Here is a 19307-nt window from a genome sequence, read left to right on the forward strand (position 1 = left end):
CGCGCGCGCGCGCACATGCACACACACGCACACATACACAGTCATTTATGAGTGAATTATCTTAAGTCTTCTTCTGATCCCAAAACGTCCGAATAGTAGTCGATCAACAGATATTTAATACGCGATAGGCTCGTTACAAGACACACACCACTGCATTTTAATAATAATAATATAATTATTATATTTGTATAGTGCTGAATCTTGTGCAAAGACAAATCAAAGCGCTTTCGCACCAGTCATTCAAACGCATGCATAACTCTAAAACTGGAGGAAAAACAAAACAAGTAGAGTAGAGGAAATAAGAATGACCTGTGTGCATCCTGCTGAGGACAGTCTCTTACTTTCAGACTCCCAGGGTGGATGAAATTCCTCGAGATCAAGGCAGACTGAACTGAACAGTTTGTCCGTTTGGGAGTTCCATTCTTCTTCCGAGAGGTGTTTTACGTTACGCACGATTAAACTTTGAAGTCTGTGAACGATACTCTGGTGCAAAAAAGTTTATAAATTTATGGAATTTCTTAACGAGTTTCTCTACAACTTCGAATGCCAATGTTGTCAGGAATCCAAGCCAGAACGATGTCATAACAGTTGTTTCTTTTCTGAATAGTATGCAGTTCATGAAACTGTGTTTAGCGATGGAAGATGGAGGTGGTGGGGGCTGGGGTCGGGGTGTTGGGGCTTGCAGTCGGACAAAACGCAGCAGGAGTAACGCCGTCTTCTGACTTGCGACCGTCTTCTTACAAAGCATGATAGGCTTGACATCATTCGGCATTAAGCTTTGTAAAGAAAAAAAAAACCAAACTGGTGTGTCTTTTTATGAGCAGCTAGGTGAGAAGCGAACAACATGTATTTGTAATTTTCAAGGAGGTATATCAGAAAATTTTAAGACGTTCAACGTTTCAAGTCAAGGGGCAATGCAGGTTCCCAGAGGGAGGATACTGCGTTGACTTTCTTTATCTCAAAACTGAGTGTTGATAAAGAAACAACCACTGGCCAGATATGGCCAGTTCTGATTGAAATTTGAGATAGTACCTGATGGCAAGACCAAGTCTGTGGTTCGTCAACCTCTGTAGACATGGGTGGTGTGAAATAAGTAGGAGTGGTAGTGAATCGTGTCTCGGGTTTCCAGGTAAGAAGTTATTGCCGAACCGTACACGGCACATCCGTAGTCCAATTTGGAGCGAACGGAAATTTTATGAAAGTGGAAAATAGTCGTCATCCAATATGTGTGAACTGCTGCACGCACACGCAGTATGTTGGGAGCTTTCTTGCCAGGGAATATCAAGTTCAGAAATCGAACATGGCTCCACGAATTTAGCTTCAGTAATGGTTTGGGAGAAATATTTGCCAAGACGGTTGTTTGAATTTTAAAATAACTCGGTGAAGAGGTGGAATTTGATAAACTGTGCTTTAGCTAATGAAAAGTTAAAACCATAGTCCTCAACCCAGTGCTGGTTTTTGTTTTCGCACAATTAGAGCTGGCACTGAGCGCTGGCAAACGTTTCCCGGTTTCGAACAGCGAAAAATTAACCTTTAGCAGCGACTCCTCGGAATCGTAGCGAACAGAACTGATATTGTCTCTGATTTTCAAATCGAACAGATCAGGAAACAAAATGCTCATATGCTGAACATCCAACTCATGCCCATTAATATTATACAGTGTGGAGCAAATACGAACCTGGAACAGTTGTTCCGTAAAAAAAAAGTATGATGACTAGGAGGTGACCTTGAAAGAAATAGAAATGATGTGTCATTTGTTCGTGAAGGAACAACGAATGGGATCTCAAGACGGTCCAGATCAACTGTGGAGTGGTGCTTTCAGAAACCACATAGTTCCATGGCCAGGATACCATCAGTAAAAAGTTTCCACATAAGTCTTGTACTGACCATGTTCTCAATCACTTGACAGAGATATTCAGCAGTTGTCTTTGTGGATAGTTCGCAGGGTTGGAGAGATCATTGCCAGGCTTTGGAATGAATATGATTTCATCCAAAATGTCAACAGTTAACAGAGGAAACACCGCAATACTTCGTTTGTTTTCAAGTTTTATTTTTAGTAAAGTGTTAGATCTGCTATAAAAACGGGGAATTTTCGGGATGGTAAAATTCAAAGATTTGCAACTGTATCGTTGATAATGAGGAAGTCTTCCAACTTGAAATGGTGGATGGAGGGACAAGAGTTTCAACCTGCGCGAATATGCACAACGCCACCACTCCCTTTGCGCACACACGCTGACAGACAGATAATCACTCACACACACAGACACACACACTCTCTCTTCCATGAAATATAGCAACAAAGCTGTGAATGCGAGACCAGCTTATTCACTATTAGTCAGTCCCAGCGGGTTCTGTATTTTAGATCAGTTTGTGGATATCATGCACTGAACGGATCTCACAGGAATGGACTGGGTTAGTTATCTGACAGACCGTCATGAATTTTATCAATATATATATATATATATATATATATATGTATATGAATCAATCAAATTCATAACTAATCAGTATGTTAGAAACTTTTCGATTTGTATTACATATAAACAGCAATGGCATCCTACTGAGAAAATGGCAAGGCACAACCTGCTGCTAACACACACCACATTCAGGCAGGCTGATCAGTACAAACGACGTGGATGCACCCCAGATCTAAACGATGGCATCTCATCAACTTTCTCATCACCCGCCATCGTGTGTGTGTGTGTGTGTGTGTGTGTGTGTGTAAGCTGCGTTCTTCTGTTGAATTTTCTAGTAAACCATTGTAATGACTACATTTTACAGTTGAAATACTTGATTCTTTGTATTGTTACGTGGGACGTTTCCCAAACAATTTCTACATGTATTGTACGCACACGAACTTGAAAAAAATCGACCATGTCATAGTCAGTCATTGTAAAGCTTTAATTTTTTTTTTAATGCGCATTATTGCTTTGCCTCATGTTTGTCAGTGTACGCCTAATCATTAATTTATGGTCAGTTTTTATTTTCCTCTTAACCAACGATTTAAAAGAAACAGAATGGTATTGTTTATTTACATAATACATATCAAATTATAAGGGTGATTTTTATTTACATGGTATATAATTATATATGATGTATTATTCCTAATGTTGATATGCCATGGGTGGGAGGTGAGGATAGGTTCTCACTGCTTCCAAGGCGTACGTCTCAGATAGCCTCTGACAGTACAGTCCATATCCGGCCTTTACGTGTGGCTTAGAGCCTCAAAGCCCGACAGTGCTATTTTCACTGACTGGAAAAGGGGCGAAAGGCGGGTCACTGGCGCCTGAAAACCAGTTCGTCAAAGTGAAGAAAACGTATTCAAATCCTCCGCTGCCTTGAGGCTACCCTCACTCCTGCGAAAGGCTTCGGGAGTCCACCCTTTGGAAAAATCCGGAGACAGAGTCCCGAAGGCAGTTCAAGGCTGTACACAACAACGTCCTGACAACTCCTGTGACAGCGCTGTTACCATGTGCATCGGCTCTTGCCTTTCTATTGGATAATTTCAGCGACATGGAGAACCCGGACCTAGTGCATGAGTAACAGTCTGTCCTCCATGTCTACCTACCTAGGCTGTGTGCAGTGGAGAGGACACTCCGGCTTTGCTATGCAGCGGTGACCCAACACGGGAAGCAGCAGTCTATCGGTTATAAGTCTAATGTTCAAATGCTGTAGAGCTGGACACAGCTTCCGACAGTGGGAGAGATAATCGAATCTCATTGGGCAGCTGCAGCTCACTTAAAGCTGTACAAACCCAAGCTAGTATGGTGCTGCCTCGCCACGGTCCATTAACTTCACTCGGTGCATGGAGTTTAGGGTGAAAACAGACAAGCAAATCAACGACTGCTGCTTGGTTGTCAGTGAAACCTGGTGCCATTGTCCTTTAGTTTCAACCTGGTGTCATTGTCCTTGCGTTTCAAATGTCCAACTTGGGGGCGGGAGTATTGTTGTTTCTGTTGTGTGCTGCGCATTTGTGAGCGAACGCTTTCTCGCAGTCCCAAGCTTTCTCTTACTTAATGACACCAGGCTTGACTGACAACCTAACAGCAGCAGCAGTTGTTGATCAGCTTATCTGTTTTCACCCGAAACTCCACATACCCAGTGAAGTATAAGCAATGCGTTGACCCAACACGGGAAGCATGGAGCAGGATATGATGTCAGAAACAGTTTGCTGGGATCCATCATTCCACCTACATATATAGCTGAACATATCCTATCTCTCCAGCTCCACTCCTCAGCGGGACTAGTCAGTCTAATCACTGCCTACTTACTAACTCTGACCTGTTCCACAGAAACTGAGGACAAGTTCTATGTCACCTCAGCATCGCCATCAGTAGCAACATCAAGGGGATGTACGATAATACATGGTATCAAACAGGCACACAAAAGAAAACCACCCCTCTTAAGTCTACCACATGCAAGGTCATCCAAGATAGGGCAATGCAGATGTAGCACTGGGTAGAGCATTTCTCTCAGCTTTATGCCCCAGAAAACATGATTACAAAATCTATCCTGATCGCCACTGTGTGCCTACCTTGTCAGATAAGATTGACGGAAACGTACCCTTGAAATACTCAATGAGGCTCTGGACTCCTTTGCCCCTAGCAAAGCACAAGGAAAAGACAACATTCCTGCTGAAGTCTTGAAATGCACCATTTGTTAGGGCACCATTATCACTGTGAGGCTGGAGTTCAACAAGACATGAGAGACGCCAACATCGTCACCTTGTAAAAATGCAAAGGCGACAGGAGCAATTGAAACCACTATCACGGCATTTCCTTCCTCAGCATCTTCAGGAATCTCTTTGCACATGTGGCACTGAAGAGGTTCCAAGTTATTGCAGAACTTCGCCAGAATCACAGTTCGGATTCCACGCCAGCTGGTCCACCATCGACATGTATTCTCTCTCAGACATTCACAAGAGAAATGTAGAGAACAAAGACAGTTTTGTTCATTGCCTTCTTAGATCTTACAAAGGCCTTTGACATCGTCAGCAGGGCGGCTTCTTCAGAATCCTCCCCAAGACTGGATGCCCACCCAGGCTCTTTGGTATTGCCAGATCTTTCCATGAAGACATGGAGGGAACTGTGGTCTTTGATGGCTCAATATTTGGCACTTCCGACATCTGAAACGGAGTAAAGCAGGCCTGTGTCATTGCTCCCACCCTATTCGGGACCTTCTTCACAGTCCTAATTTAACATGCCTCCTGGTCTTCCACAGAGGGTATTTGTACCTTCGTAGGAGGGCCGATGGTAAGCTCTTCAAAATCTTCAGATGAAACACCTGTGTGAGTTCTTCTCACACAGCTTAAGGCCTTCAGCAGCTCATAAACCACTTCAAATATATTTGCCATAACTTCGGACTGGGATAGGACACAACATCAGACCCAACATCAGAATCCCTGGTCATGAACTGAATGTTGTCCATGACTTTGTGTACCTTTGTGCCTTGTGGTCAATATCTTAGACTCCCTCTCTCTCGACTCTGAACTAAACAAGGTAGACAAGGCTGCTACGACAATGTCCAGACTGACAGAATATGGAACAACTGCAAGCTGACAGAACACACCAAAGTTCTGATCTGCAAAGCTTGTGTCGTGAGCACCCTCTTGTACGGCAGTTTAACATGGACACTGCGTGCCAGACAGGAACGAAAGCTCAATGACTTCCACATGTGCTACCTCCGACGCATCTTGAACATATCTTTTCAGGACAAAATCTCCAATAACAGTGTCATCGAAAGGGCTGGCATCCCTGGCATCTACACCCTCCTGAAGCAAAAACACATCCACTGGCACGGACACGTCGTGCAAATGGACGAGTCGAATACTCAGGGATCTCCTGTACAGAAAGCATCCAGCAGGCAGACCCCAACTTCTCTACAAAGATGTCTGCAAAAGGGACCTGAAGACCCTAGACATCAGCCCAGACACGTAGGAAGTGTAGCTTCTGTACGATCATGCTGAAGGCAGACAGTGCAGAAAGGCCTCTCCAAGTTCAAAGAGACATTTGCCTAACAAACAAAGGTGAAACAGCAAAGAAGAAAGGCCAAAAGTCTGACAGACAGACCAGCATCAGGCTTCATCTGCGCAAAGTGTGGGAGAGAATGCCATTCCCGAATAGGCCTGCTAAGCAACAAACGATGCTGCGCCAGAAACATCACCAAGAGCTCAACTCCAGTCTCCGAGACTGAAGGATACCTACTAGGGATAGCTTATGCGTCCATTTCATTATTTGTGCTGATGTTGTCAATTTGCTGATGTTTCATGCAGAAGTGTGTCATTGGTATACTTAGGATTTTTCTATATATGAAAAAAGAATTCACTGGCCTTGCACCTGAACACGACATGGCATGCAACTACACACAAAACAGGCATGATGAGCCCGTACATGGAGTCTCGAGTTGAGACAGAAAAAAATGAGGTGAATCCATTGCAAAAAAGATATAGATCATAGGGATCAGGAGTGCTGCAATATAATGTATGGAAAAAGGACAATCAGCCATAAAACATATAAAGACAATGCCAAGCGCACAAAATGTGCGAAAAATGTTGGTACCGAGACAAAGCATAAACCCGAGTGTCGTCCAGGTCGCTGCTGGGCAAATAATGAATAATGGCGGAAGTGATCAGCGCTAGATGAAGCAAATCGCGCGAATTGACTTACAAGAACAGATCTGAGGCTTTGTATTAGTACTGCTTTGATCATGAAATTGACCAACGGAGCAAATCAACTGTCTATAGCTTACACCAGTTTGACAGCCTGGATTCGAATGGCGTAAATATCAAGTGTTATATGACGTGCTGAAATAGAAAAATTTCGACCGACAGTTTTTTTTTCTGGTGGGACATGGCGAACTATTTGAAAGCTGGCAGGAAAAAAAATGTGCTCATACTTTGGGGTCTGATGGTAGTACATGTAATAATTACAAAGCAAGACAGAAATGAAAGACCTTACCTGATGGCCTTATCGTTCAAACTGAAGTTCAGGTGACGAAGAGCTTGATGGTATTATGGACATAAGCAGAACAATTAGTCAACAGTGGTTTTCAGGACTTTCGTAATCTGTGACTGATTACACAGAACAAAGGTGGTTGCAAAGAGTTAACAGCTGACATGGAACAAATCAAACAAATGCTGCTTATTTTGGCAGTCAATAGGAGCCATTTCAGGCCTTAGGTCAGATGATGAAAGGAGTCAGAGAGAAGCCAAACAATGTTAAGAAGTCAACTGAAATTATACAAAAAGAAGATGTTTGAGATAAATCCAGCAACGATTTGTTCAGTCAATGTGAAATTTAACTAGAGTTTAAAATATTTACTTTCTTCTGGTACTGTACTGTACAGTTTCTGGTGGAACTTCTTAGACCAGGGTCTTCATGGAACCAACTGTTAAACGTTTGAGCCTGATATCGTGTGGCTACAAACATTCGATCAACAGACATTTAATGCTCATAGGCTCAGTGCAAGGTGCACACCATTGAGAATGTTGATCGTTCAACTGGGAGGAATGTGTCAAATATGACCTTGTGTAACCTGCATTCTGTGTTTGATCACAAGATCAAAAATGGTTGCCAAGAGTGTATATTTGAAACGAAAAATTTAAATTTAAGATTCAATGATAAGTGGTTTCACAAACTATTAACACAGCAACACAGAAGCTATTTTCGTTATTAAACAGTTCGTCACTCTAATTTTGAATTTCGGAGAATCAAATCCTGCTGCGTATAGTCCAGCCGAGAGTTTCTCAGCAATGTTCGAACAAACAATGTAAAGCTCTAGTAGGGTGTCTGTCCAGATGCGCTCCCTTTTTTCACTGGCTACGAAAGCTTACAAAAATACGTTTCATACATGAGAATTTGGCTATTGGTCGCACAAGACCCCAGGAACATTACGTGTATTACCTTGATCTGCTCTGATGGCTTTGTAGTGAGCATTGAAGACCAAGCCAGTGCTCAATCCTCCATCGCCCAGCACCAGTCTTACCACCATGGATGAGGAATGCGACCTGATCAGCCAGGGCTGGTCGTGGAAGTGCAATCTGTAGAGACATTGCAAAATTGGGATACACAAAGCCTTTTGTGAAGAACGACTACCTTATAAATAAATTTGCAGCAAGTTGTGTTCATACTCAAACCTTTTCCCTCCTGCATCATTTCGCACAATATGTCATATGTTTATAATGACAATAATTATTCCCTGAGTCTTTTTAATCTAAGTCAGATTATATTGTCTTTTAAGTTTTATAATGTGACTTCTGATACTTCATGTTCATCCACAAGTGCCCAGCCAGTTAATACAACATAGCACAAAACCACAAAATCTGTCATCTGTGACCCTTGTGCTCAGGTGAGAGTGGAAAAAATACTTAGCATATTTCTGGTGTTTATTTTAATTCATTGTTATAGCGTCGATGGAGTAATTTGGATAGTGTATTTGTGTGTGCACTTGATGGTCGTTCGGCTTTTGGTCTTTAAAAAAACATCATTTGTTATTATATCATCATACTGTTTCTAAACTTGGCAGTAAGATTCCTTTTTGTCAAAGTATTTATAATATCACTGCTACTTTGACAGGGAGAAAAGAATATTGTTTTGCTTACACTTGATTTTACCTAATTTTTGTATCATTATTACAATGATTTCCACTGTGGACTTTCTTCTTAATGTTGGAACAATGGAATATAAATTTGCAATATGTAATTCCTGACGCTTGCCTGGAAAACGTGTATCACTGGATTGGAAAGAGAAAGAGGCTAAAAGATATTACTATTACGAAGACGATAGTTAAGGAATTATGACTTGATAATTGCCAAATTAATGGTGAGGATGATGCGTGACTGAACCTAGGGAAGTTAGTGAAATTGTACAGGGCACACACGCACCCACTCACACACACACATGTGACTGACGGGACTAACGGACAAGACAAGACAATACGGAGACAAGCCTAACCATACATTAGCAATGATGAACAAAGTATATTTATTTTGATTCAAAGAGCTTGTGGGTTGGCGCTGGGCCGACACCGAGCAGCCGCAACAGCAGCAGCAGTATGCTAACCGCTGATGGCGCCATCGTCGAGGGCAGCCACGCTGTGGAGAAGGCGTGTGAGGAGCACCTGTGTTCTGGACCGAGGACTGGAGTGAAACGGACTGACTATTCCCGTTATGTGTTGTGCAGTGTGTTGCGTGTTGTTGCCCTTCAACCATATTTAGTATGAGTGTGTGAGTGAATGTGTGAATTTTCAAATATAGTTTTTTTGGGTTTATATATATATATATATATATGTATATATATATATATATATAAGTATTTGCTAAGATATCCGTCTGCTGTGTGATTCTTATTATGCACGTGAACATGGCTGACTGAGAGGAGAGAGATGTAAAATTTCTGTCTTTATCTGAACGGGTATGAATGGATGTCATTACAGAGAGAGAAAGAAAAAAGGTAACAATTGCATCTTTTATTTGACCTTTTTTTTCCAAGTATTAAAAAAAAAAAAGAGACAACGACGATCGCAAAACGAAGGGGGTGAGGTCACACAGGGGACTGAGAAGGATACATAGCACTCACTGTTTTCTTTCTTTTTTTGATGTAAAAGCCGAAATTCTTCATCTACACATTACGGTGTGTTTGGTGTGATTTTTTGTGTTTTTGTTTGTTTGTTTGTTGTGTTTTTGTTATGATTTCGACAAAACTTTGTCTACAGGTGGGAAAAAACAAAACCACTTGTTTGTGAGAATTAAAAAAAAGATTAACGTCTTCTAAATGTGCATACATTACAAAGGTTATTAAGCACAACGTTCAAATTTGAGGGGCATAATTCAGAAATCAGTTGTGAAATAATGACTTTTTAAAGTAGCGAAATTACAAAACAACACTTATTAATGAAGTGGATTAACATCCCAGCTTACTGACCAATAATACATATTCAGCAGTGCATTCCCGAAGTTTCACTCAATGTGTATTATCTATTCTGTATTTAGGAACTCTTTGTAAATATTTGCATAATATCCTCTTCGAAGTTATAACCTGTGAATGTTTCAATATTTATATATTGATTTGTTTTTATGTTTGTTGGATTGTTTGTTTATTCCTTGCAGATATTACTTTGCACCTGAAAGTCTGTAAAACAACTCTTCTGTGTTTGGGAATGTTTCATAATCAAATTCTGTAATTTGGTTGAATGCCCTAGAATTTATGCAAAACCGAGCCATCTTTTGTTGACCAGAATCATGGGTGATGAATATAAGGAAACACCTAGTCCTAGCATAATTTGGACTTAGCTCAATTGACTGGGGAGAAGCAAAGGGTAAAGGACATTGTTTTAAACGAATAGGAGTCGTGAGTGCGTAGCAGTGTCTGTGCGTTTGAGCGGAATGGCCATAGGGAGGGGGGGGGAGGGGGTAGGGGGAGGTGCGAGGGTGGGGGCAGGGGGCGAGGGGCAGGGGTAGGTTTATGTGTGTCTTGGTACATGTTTTTCCAGGTTTATATGTCCCCCAGGTCTATGTGTCCCCTAATCTATATGTTCCACAGGTCAATGTTTCCCCAGGTCTGTATGTCCCTCAGATCTGTGCCTCCCAGGTCTATGCACCTTCTATGTCTAAGTGTCCCCCAATCCTATATGACCCCAGGTCTATATGTCCCCCAGGACTATATGCTCCAACCCCAAATCTCTGCTGCTTTACTCAGCTCTACTCAACTAAACTGCAGGTCAGGTCAGGGGCATAACCCTTGCTACCAGTACTACCTGCCGCATGCGAAGTCTCCCAACGACGGACCAGGCAGAGGAGGAAACCTTTACCAACGGGTGTGAAGGCGGAAGAGGATGACCAAAGGGCAGGGGGAGCTCTTATCTTTGGCTGGAAGTCCCCCTAGGAGACGGAGCTCCGAAGAAAAAACCTGCACATGAAGGCCGTCCTACACGTGGCAGCATCTGCACCTGTGGGACTGTGAGCGTCGGTAGGCGAGAGAGTGGGGAAGGGACTGCACAACTCCTCCTCATTTAAAAAAAGTGTCACCTGTGCTGGTCAGGCAACCAGGCTAATGTCGGAACAACGAGCTAGCCCTTCAACACCCAGGTTTCCCAAGCCCTGCGGCGATGGAGAAGTGGTAACGGGGACAGGCAGAGGATGCTGCTGGCAGTTCCTAGTTACGAGTCTGCACGCAGGCGACTGTGGGGTGATGGTCGTCCGCCGTAGACTGGGGCAGATGCGGCGCCCGTGTCCTCCCAGTGTCAGAGCAGCCCTTTTCAGGGACAGCACTGCTCTCCCCACATGGAGAAGGGGAGATAAAAGGATCCCTAAACAAAGCCTGCCTCACCTAGTACCTAGTAGGAAACCGCACCTACTTGGACATCCAACACTAGCGGTCGAAAACAACAGAAGAAAAGAACCAGGAGTCATGCCCTGACTCTGGGTGCCTGGAATGTTCGCACCCTCTTAGACAAAGACGACAGACCAGAAAGACGCACACCGCTCATTGCCAGAATGCTTGATCGCTACCAGGTGGACAAAGCAGCCCTGAGCGAAACCAGGTTTGCAGGTGAAACCCAGCCGGAGAAAGTTGGTGGGGGCTACACCTTCTACTGCATTGGGAAGCCAGATGGTACCCCAAGAACCTCAGGCGTGGGCTTTGCCACATGAGCCAAACTTGCACGACAGCTTGACAGCCTTCCACGTGGGATAAACGACAGGCTGATGACCCTGCGTCTGAAGCTGTACGAGGATCGCTTCGCCACATACCCAACGATGGCCAACCCTGATGACATCAAAGAAGCTTTCTACGATGAGCTCAGCAGCACCATTTCAGCGGTAGACAGAACGGACAGGCTGGTCATCCTTAGGGATTTCAATGCCCGCGTCGGCGTGGACTTCTCCTCGTGGCCAAAAGTCCTAGGACAGCACAGCACTGGCAAGTGCAACTCCAACGGACTGCTTTTGCTCTCGCTCTGTGCGCAGCATGGACTGACCATCACCCTCTTCCAACAAGTGGACAAGTACAAGAACACATGGATGCACCCCCGCTCCAAGCAATGGCACATGCTGGACTATGTGATTGTCCAGCAGAGGGACAGAGGTGATGTTTCCATTACACGATACATGAGAGGAGCAGTCTCTTGGTCGGACCATCGCCTGGTACACAGCAAGATGAACATCAGACTTGCATGCAAGCTCCAACCAGCCAGGCAGAAACCCCCTAGGAAGCTGAACATCCACTGCCTCCCTATCACCAAGGACGTGCTGCAGCAGCAAATCCAAGCAGCTCTGCAAGAAATTCCTGCATCGACTGATGTAAAAGAGGTATGGAGCACCTTTAGAGATGCTGTTTACACAGCAGCAGCTGACACACTCGGCTTTGTACAGAGAAGCCACAAAGACTGGTTTGACGAGAACGACTCTGGAATCTCCAAGCTCCTGAACACACTGCATATACGGCATCAGAATCACATTTCTGATAAAGACTGCCAGAGGAAGGAAAACCAGTTCTTGCAAACCAAGCAACTCGTACAGAAGAGGCTGCGTGAGATGAAGAACACCTGGTGGGAGAGAAAGTCCTAAGAGCTTCAGTCCGCTGGTGATACTCACGACATGATGACCTTCCATGATGGTCTCTGAGATGTGTATGGGCCGAGAGTCACAGGATCAACCCCTGTCCGAGCCTTGGACCAGACCGCCCTCTTGACAGACAAGAAAGACAACCCAGCCCGCTGGGCAGAGCACTTCAACACCCTCCTCAACAGGGACTCGTCCGTAGCCCTGACGAGGCAATTGCAGCCCTCCCACAGCTACCAGTCAATGACTCGTTAGCTGCCCCTCCCACCAAGGCCGATACCCAAATGGCCCTGAAGCTGTCAATGTCAGGAAAAGCACCAGGAGTGAATGGAATCCAGGCCGACATCTACAAGTATGGAGGCGAGGTGCTGACAGACAAGCTGACCGCCCCGTTCCAGTCCATCTGGGAGAGAGGGAAGGTCCCCCAGGATTTCAAGGATGTTTCAATTGTCCACATTTACAAACGGAAGGGAGACAAAACATCCTGCAATAACCACCGTGGAATCTCTCTCTGCATCGCCGGCAAGATCTTCACCCACATCATACTAAACAGACTGGTTGACCATGTCTCCAACACAGTCATCCCTCAAGCACAGTGCGGCTTCTGCTCAGGCAGGGGAACATGTGACATGGTGTTTGCCGTACGCCAGATGCAAGAGAAGTGCCGTGAGCAGAACAAGGAGCTCCACATGGTCTTTGTAGACCTGACTAAAGCCTTTGACACGGTGAACCGCGGTAGTCTGTGGATGATCCTCCTAAAGTTTGGCTGCCTAGAGAGCCTAAGCAAGCTGATTGCGTCTTTCCATGATGGCATGCAGGCAAGAGTACAGGAAAATACTGATATGTCGGATCCGTTCCCTGTGGTACACCCACACTGTTCTCCATTCTCTTCTCTGCCATGCTGATTGACACCTTCCAAGACTGTGACCGGGGCATTTACATTCAGTTTCGCACAGATGGCAAACTTTTCAACTTGCAGTGACTCCATACCAGGTCCAGAGTGTTTGAGGCACTGTTGAGAGTTCCTCTTCGCTGATGACTGCGCGCTTTCTGCACTCACCCATGAGGACATGCAGTTAATTATGGACAGGTTCTCAACCTCCTGCAGGCGCTTTGGACTCACCATCAGCCTCAGCAAGACCGAGTCTATGTACCAACCAGCTAGCTCACAGAACGCCAGTGCCTCCCTCCCACCTGCAATCAAGATCGATGACACAGAGATAAAGTCAGTTGACAAGTTTTGCTACCTGGGCAGCACCCTATGCAGCAACGGAGCCCTTGATGCAGAAGTGACGCTTCGCATCGCCAAGGCCAGCTCCGCCTTTGGCAGACTCAGCAACAGGCTGTGGAACAACAAAGGCATCAGGCTCAGCACCAAAATCAAAACCTTCAGAGCTGTTGCGCTGACCACCTTGTTGTACTGCTGTGAAACATGGACGACGTATGGCCGTCACATTCAACAACTTGAGCAGTTTCACCAGAAATGCCTACGAAAGATCCTCGGCATAAAGTGGCAAGACAGGGTCTCCAACCTCCAGGTCCTAGAGAGGAGAGGCCTGCCCAGCATCGAAAGCCTGCTGATCCAATGCCAGCTACGCTGGACAGGACACGTTGTCCGCATGACATACAGCAGGATCCCGAAGATGCTTTTGTATGGCCAGCTGAAGGAAGGCCACCGTGAACTTGGAAGACCCTGCAAGCGCTTCAAGGACACCTGGAAGACAAACCTCAAAGCCTGTGACATAGACATCGTTTCCTGTGAAACAGCTCCCCTTGACCGCTCTCGCTGGAGGATGCTGTGCTCTAGTGGCTTAAAGACGTTTGAAAACAAGAGAACGCTGGCCATTAAGGAGAAGCGTGAGCGAAGGAAGCAGGGCTCAACTTCTGGAGACGTTTTCCCTTGCAACACCAGTGGGAAGTGCTGCGCACTCCACTGTGTTTAAGTCTACTTAACTCAACCCAATTATATTCAACTCTGCTCAATTATGCTCGACTAAACTCTACTGAACTATGCTCAATTCAACTAATTCAATCGTGTTCAACTCAACCTGTGCGCAGCCCAACTGTGCTCAACTCAGCTCAACAGAACTAAGCTGTGGATAGCTATATTCAACTGTGCTCAACTCAACTCTGCTCCACTGTACTCAAGCCTATTCACCTCAACCCAACTCTATTCAATTATGCTTGAGGAAACTCTTCTGAACGATGCTCAATTCAACTAATTCAATCGTGTTCAGCTCAACATGTGTTCAGATCAATTGTAATCAACTCAGATCAACATAACTCAGCTGTGGATAACCCAACTCAACTGTGCTCAACTCCACTCCACTCCACTGTGCTCAACTCAATTCAACTGTGGTCAAGTCTACTTAACTCAGCCCAACTTTGTTCAACTCTACTCAACTAAACTCTTCTGAACTATGCTCGATTCAACTAATTCAACCGTGTTCGGCTCAACCTGTGTTCAGCTCAATTGTGCCCAACTCAGCTTAACAGAACTCAGCTGTGGATAACTCTACTCAGCTGTGCTCAACTCAACTCTATTCCACTGTGCTCAACTCAACTGTGCTCAAGTCTACTTAACTCAACCCCATTCTATTCAACTCTATTCAACCATGCTCGACGAAACTCTTCTGAACTATGTTCAATTCAACTGATTCAACCGCGTTCAGCTCAACCTGTGTTCAGTTCAATTGTGCTCAACTCAGCTCAACAGAACTCAGAGCTGTGGATAACTCAAATCTACTCTGCTCTGCTCAAAGGTGTTCAACTAAACTGTATTCAACTGTGCTCAACTCAGCTCAACTCTACTGTGCTCAACTCTGGTCAATGTAAAAAAATGTTTTACTATTTTCCCTAGATCATTTTTTTTTTTTTTTTTTTACAGGGCAACATTATCGGAGATTGGAATTTGTGTCTTTTGAAAAGAAAAAAAAAATTCCACGTGTTTCATGTATGCACAGATTTTTGCCTGTAAAGGTATGTTGAAAATTATTGGACTCAGTTTCGAAATGACTTTGACTACTTTTTGTGATAGGATATTGACAATAGTATAAAAATTTGTGAAGTAAAAGCAAAACATTTGAATGGATAATTTATGTAACGTTTAACTGACAGATACACTGATATGTTTGTGGTTGATTTGATGATGTTGTAAAGCTCGTATGGATAATCAGTACTTGTTTTTTTATGATATGCAGTTAAGCTAACAATAAATAATAGTTACTTTATATGTGTCTTAAGTTTTGTTAGACTGTTGGATGTTTACCTTGGAAACGTCCAATTGAGTAGTAGCTAATCAGCAACATTTTGGTATTTTCCTGACGGGATGAATGGGAATCATTTTTGAGTAATTGTATTTGGCATTACTTGGTGTGGTGAATGGACATCGTTTCTCAAGCTAATATTTTATGTATTTTCTTTAGTGATAATTGGAAATTATGTCGATGGTATTGGATGAAGATTTCCTCTTTAGTGTGAATGTAAAGGTATGGTGTCTATGTTGTCTTGTTTGTCCACTTAGGTTTCTGAGAACAATATTTAAAACATGGTCTGTAGTGGGACTGGAAATAAGGAGGGGGTTTTGCGTCCAGAAAGAGTCAAGGAACTAACATATCCTAAAAATGTGCAAGCATCTAGTGGCCGGGGACAGGCCACGGGTTTTTTGTGCTAAGGTGCCAGGGACTGGGCACGGACTTCTGTGTCATCAGCACTCTGTAGAGTTGTGTGTTGCTACATCGACAATGGTCAGGACACACTGACAACCAAATGAAGAGACGGTTTGGAGGGACCAGCCAAAGCAATGGAAACTTGTGAGAAAGGTTCTCAATCACAGGTGTAAGAGCTGCAGAAGGCATTTCACCTGTAGGTGAGGTATTCTGGCAGATGTCACATGTTTGACAGCAATGACATCTTGACAAACATTATATTGGTCAGAAGAAGTGGGTTAACACTCTTCAATGTACGTCTTGTCCCAAAAAAGCCCGGACATGAGAGTACTGCGAGCAGTCTGCAATATCTGATCTACCTGCTAAACAATATTTTTTTTTCTGAAATGAAACGACAGAGAATACAGTTTTGTATTTGACGATACGGCCCATCGATAGCCGTGATCTCATCCTGAAAATATTTTCAAAACACACTGAAGAGTGGAATCATCAGCCTGAAGTAGGTCTGACTGGAAGTCACCAGCGTAAAAAGGTATGACGTAGAGGCTTTAGAAGCAATGGTTTGCAGTTTTGTTTTGACAAGTCCAGTTAGTCTGTCGGGTGGCATATGGTAATCCTTACCCCGGCAGGGAGAGAGGTGTGTGTGTGTGTGTGTGGGTGGGTGGGGGGGGGGGGTGGCGTGTGGGGTTTCATAGTGATTTTCTTGTGTGTGTTTTTATGTCAGAAATACTACTTTACCTGTCTGCCATGTTTAAATTACGGTATAAATGGAGGGGTGGGGGTAAATATAGGCCATTTTTCCTTCTTTGGGCATTGTAAATATTAGGGGTGTGTGTGCTTGAAACGGCACTGCATCCACATATTTCATCACAGTTAATTCCTTTATGTCTACAGAAAGAAATTAGAATGAGCTATTCCATGAATGACATAGAATTGGATAAGTGCCGTACTAGCTTGTCACGTTATTAAATACTTCCGGTGTACTGAAAATGCTCAGACACCAGCAACCTGATTACTGGATGCAGGGTTTCTTTAGAACCGTGAGGTAACTGCTGGCATAATTAAGCACTATATTAGAATACATTCGTGTTATAAATTGTAGTATTGCATTCAATCAGTCTCATTATGGTTTATGTCCCAGCCGACCACATGGACTACAATGTAAATGAAGCTGAGTGGGTTTTTTGTGTGTGTTTTTTCACACTGTATCAATTTTAAAGGAGTTTATTTGTGGTTTGAATGCAGGGGGGGCGGGGGTTCTATAATTATATATTGGTCGCTTTTCCTTATAAAAACTATATACATGAAGTCTGGGGTATACCTGACTGCAACGCCACAGTACCGGAAAAATGCACATAATTCATTTTCTTGGTGTCAAACATAAAATTCGGAAGCGTGGACACACAAATTCTGCATCGTTCTCAACAAAAACAACTTAGAGTCAGACATAAGATTAGTGACAGAACAAAGCAATGCACAGACTGAGAAATATGAAACTTGATGTGTTCACAAAGCCCGTACAAAGTTTAAAGATTACAAAGTTTGCAAAGACACTGGATGATACATTGTATGTTCTTCACTTTAAAAAAAAAATCAGACATGTTCTCAAATGCAAACAGTGAAACATTGACATTAGGACAGAAAGCCTAAGAGGAGGATACCACAGCCGGACCATCAACTCCCAGTAAACAAGACAACTTTCACTGAAAGCTTTTATTATCTTCCAAAAGATTGCTGCATCATGTGTGACAAAGCAAAGGAATGGAACCCAGATTCTAAAGATCAGTGCTCTCAAATGGGGAAACGTGTGGCAAAATTGCTGAAGACTTGATCAGAGAGGCAGCTTCTCTAACCGAGGGATTTGTAGTCGTCTTAATACAAGACAGATCTTGTGGCACGGGAAGCACACAACCACAAAATCTTTCGGGAACGGGACTTCATTCTGAGGTATATGGATAGACATGGAAGAAGAGACAAATTATCTGCAAAAGGAAGCCCACTGGGACGCTTTTAATTGCGTATACGAGTAATTGGAAAAGAGCATCATTGGCGAAGACGAAGTAGAGTGTGTATCAATGCTGAGAGACGTATCGTGCGTGCAAGAGAAACACCCCCTGTTTCACAATCCAAACCACAGGACTTAACATTCTGGGTGCAGCTCCAATTCACAAGAGTGAGTTACCATACTCATCAGACACATACAGGCCGAGCTATTACAAGCTTTTGTTGCTTCTGTATCAGAAGATAGAAGGTTGGAAGAGGCAGTCCTCACTCTCCACTGTCTCATTCAGAGTTACATAGTAGCTCAAGTGAGTTATTACCCCACCCCCACCCCAGCAATAGCGTTTTTTTGACTGAATATCAAAAGCTCCTGGATCTGCAAAGGACTTTATGGAGTGTGTATTGATTGAAAAGAAAAATGCCCCTGAAAAGAAATACAAAATCACTGCCTGTTTCGCAAGACGCGTGTTATGCTTTCACAAGTGGAAAGTGGAAATGCCAAAGCACATTGTTCTGGGCACTACAATCCGCCATCTAACAGTGAGTGCTAACTGTGTCAGCATTCAAATTTTGAATCATTTTGGTCACTGCATGTCTCACAGTTGTGTCCTTAAACTTGAAACTGCAGTCTGCTACAATGGACTTCAAAGTAACAGCTTGCTGTCAGAAACCATCTTTCCCGAGAGCATGATTCATCACTCCTGAGGAGACATAGTGATTTACAGGAGTCAGGATTAGGATCTGACAAAGACATTCAATATATGGAATGGCCAATCAAAAAGTAGCAAGAAACTCTAAAAATCAGGCCCAGAAACCGGTACTCAGTGACGCATGTACACCCACCTAGCCTTCAGTATTAGCCCCCGGAGCTCCAGCCGTGTTTCACAAACGATAAGGCAGGGCCCATACTTAAAATAATTTATATTCATGTCCCCATTCAACACTACAGTTGGCGCAACTATGTCCAGATTTATGCAGATTTCTGATAGATATATGTCTTCTATGAGCACCCACTACAGACTGTCAGGTTGGGTACTGGCCAATGTGCAGGAGCAGTCATCATTTGACTGTGTGCAGCTTGT

General features: G+C 43.7%; 1 protein-coding gene across 1 annotated transcript in view; it reads right to left on the reverse strand.

The window, feature by feature from the left end:
- Positions 1-19307, reverse strand: part of LOC143292283 (tolloid-like protein 2) — a 69296-nt gene that overhangs the window by 29614 nt on the left and 20375 nt on the right. The window contains exon 4 of the mRNA XM_076602469.1: positions 7902-8038. Within this exon, the coding sequence (XP_076458584.1) occupies positions 7902-8038 (137 nt within the window). The remainder of the gene's footprint in view (positions 1-7901; positions 8039-19307) is intronic.

Source organism: Babylonia areolata, chromosome 18 (genome assembly GCF_041734735.1).
Source record: "Babylonia areolata isolate BAREFJ2019XMU chromosome 18, ASM4173473v1, whole genome shotgun sequence".
Classification (NCBI taxonomy): domain Eukaryota; kingdom Metazoa; phylum Mollusca; class Gastropoda; order Neogastropoda; family Buccinidae; genus Babylonia; species Babylonia areolata.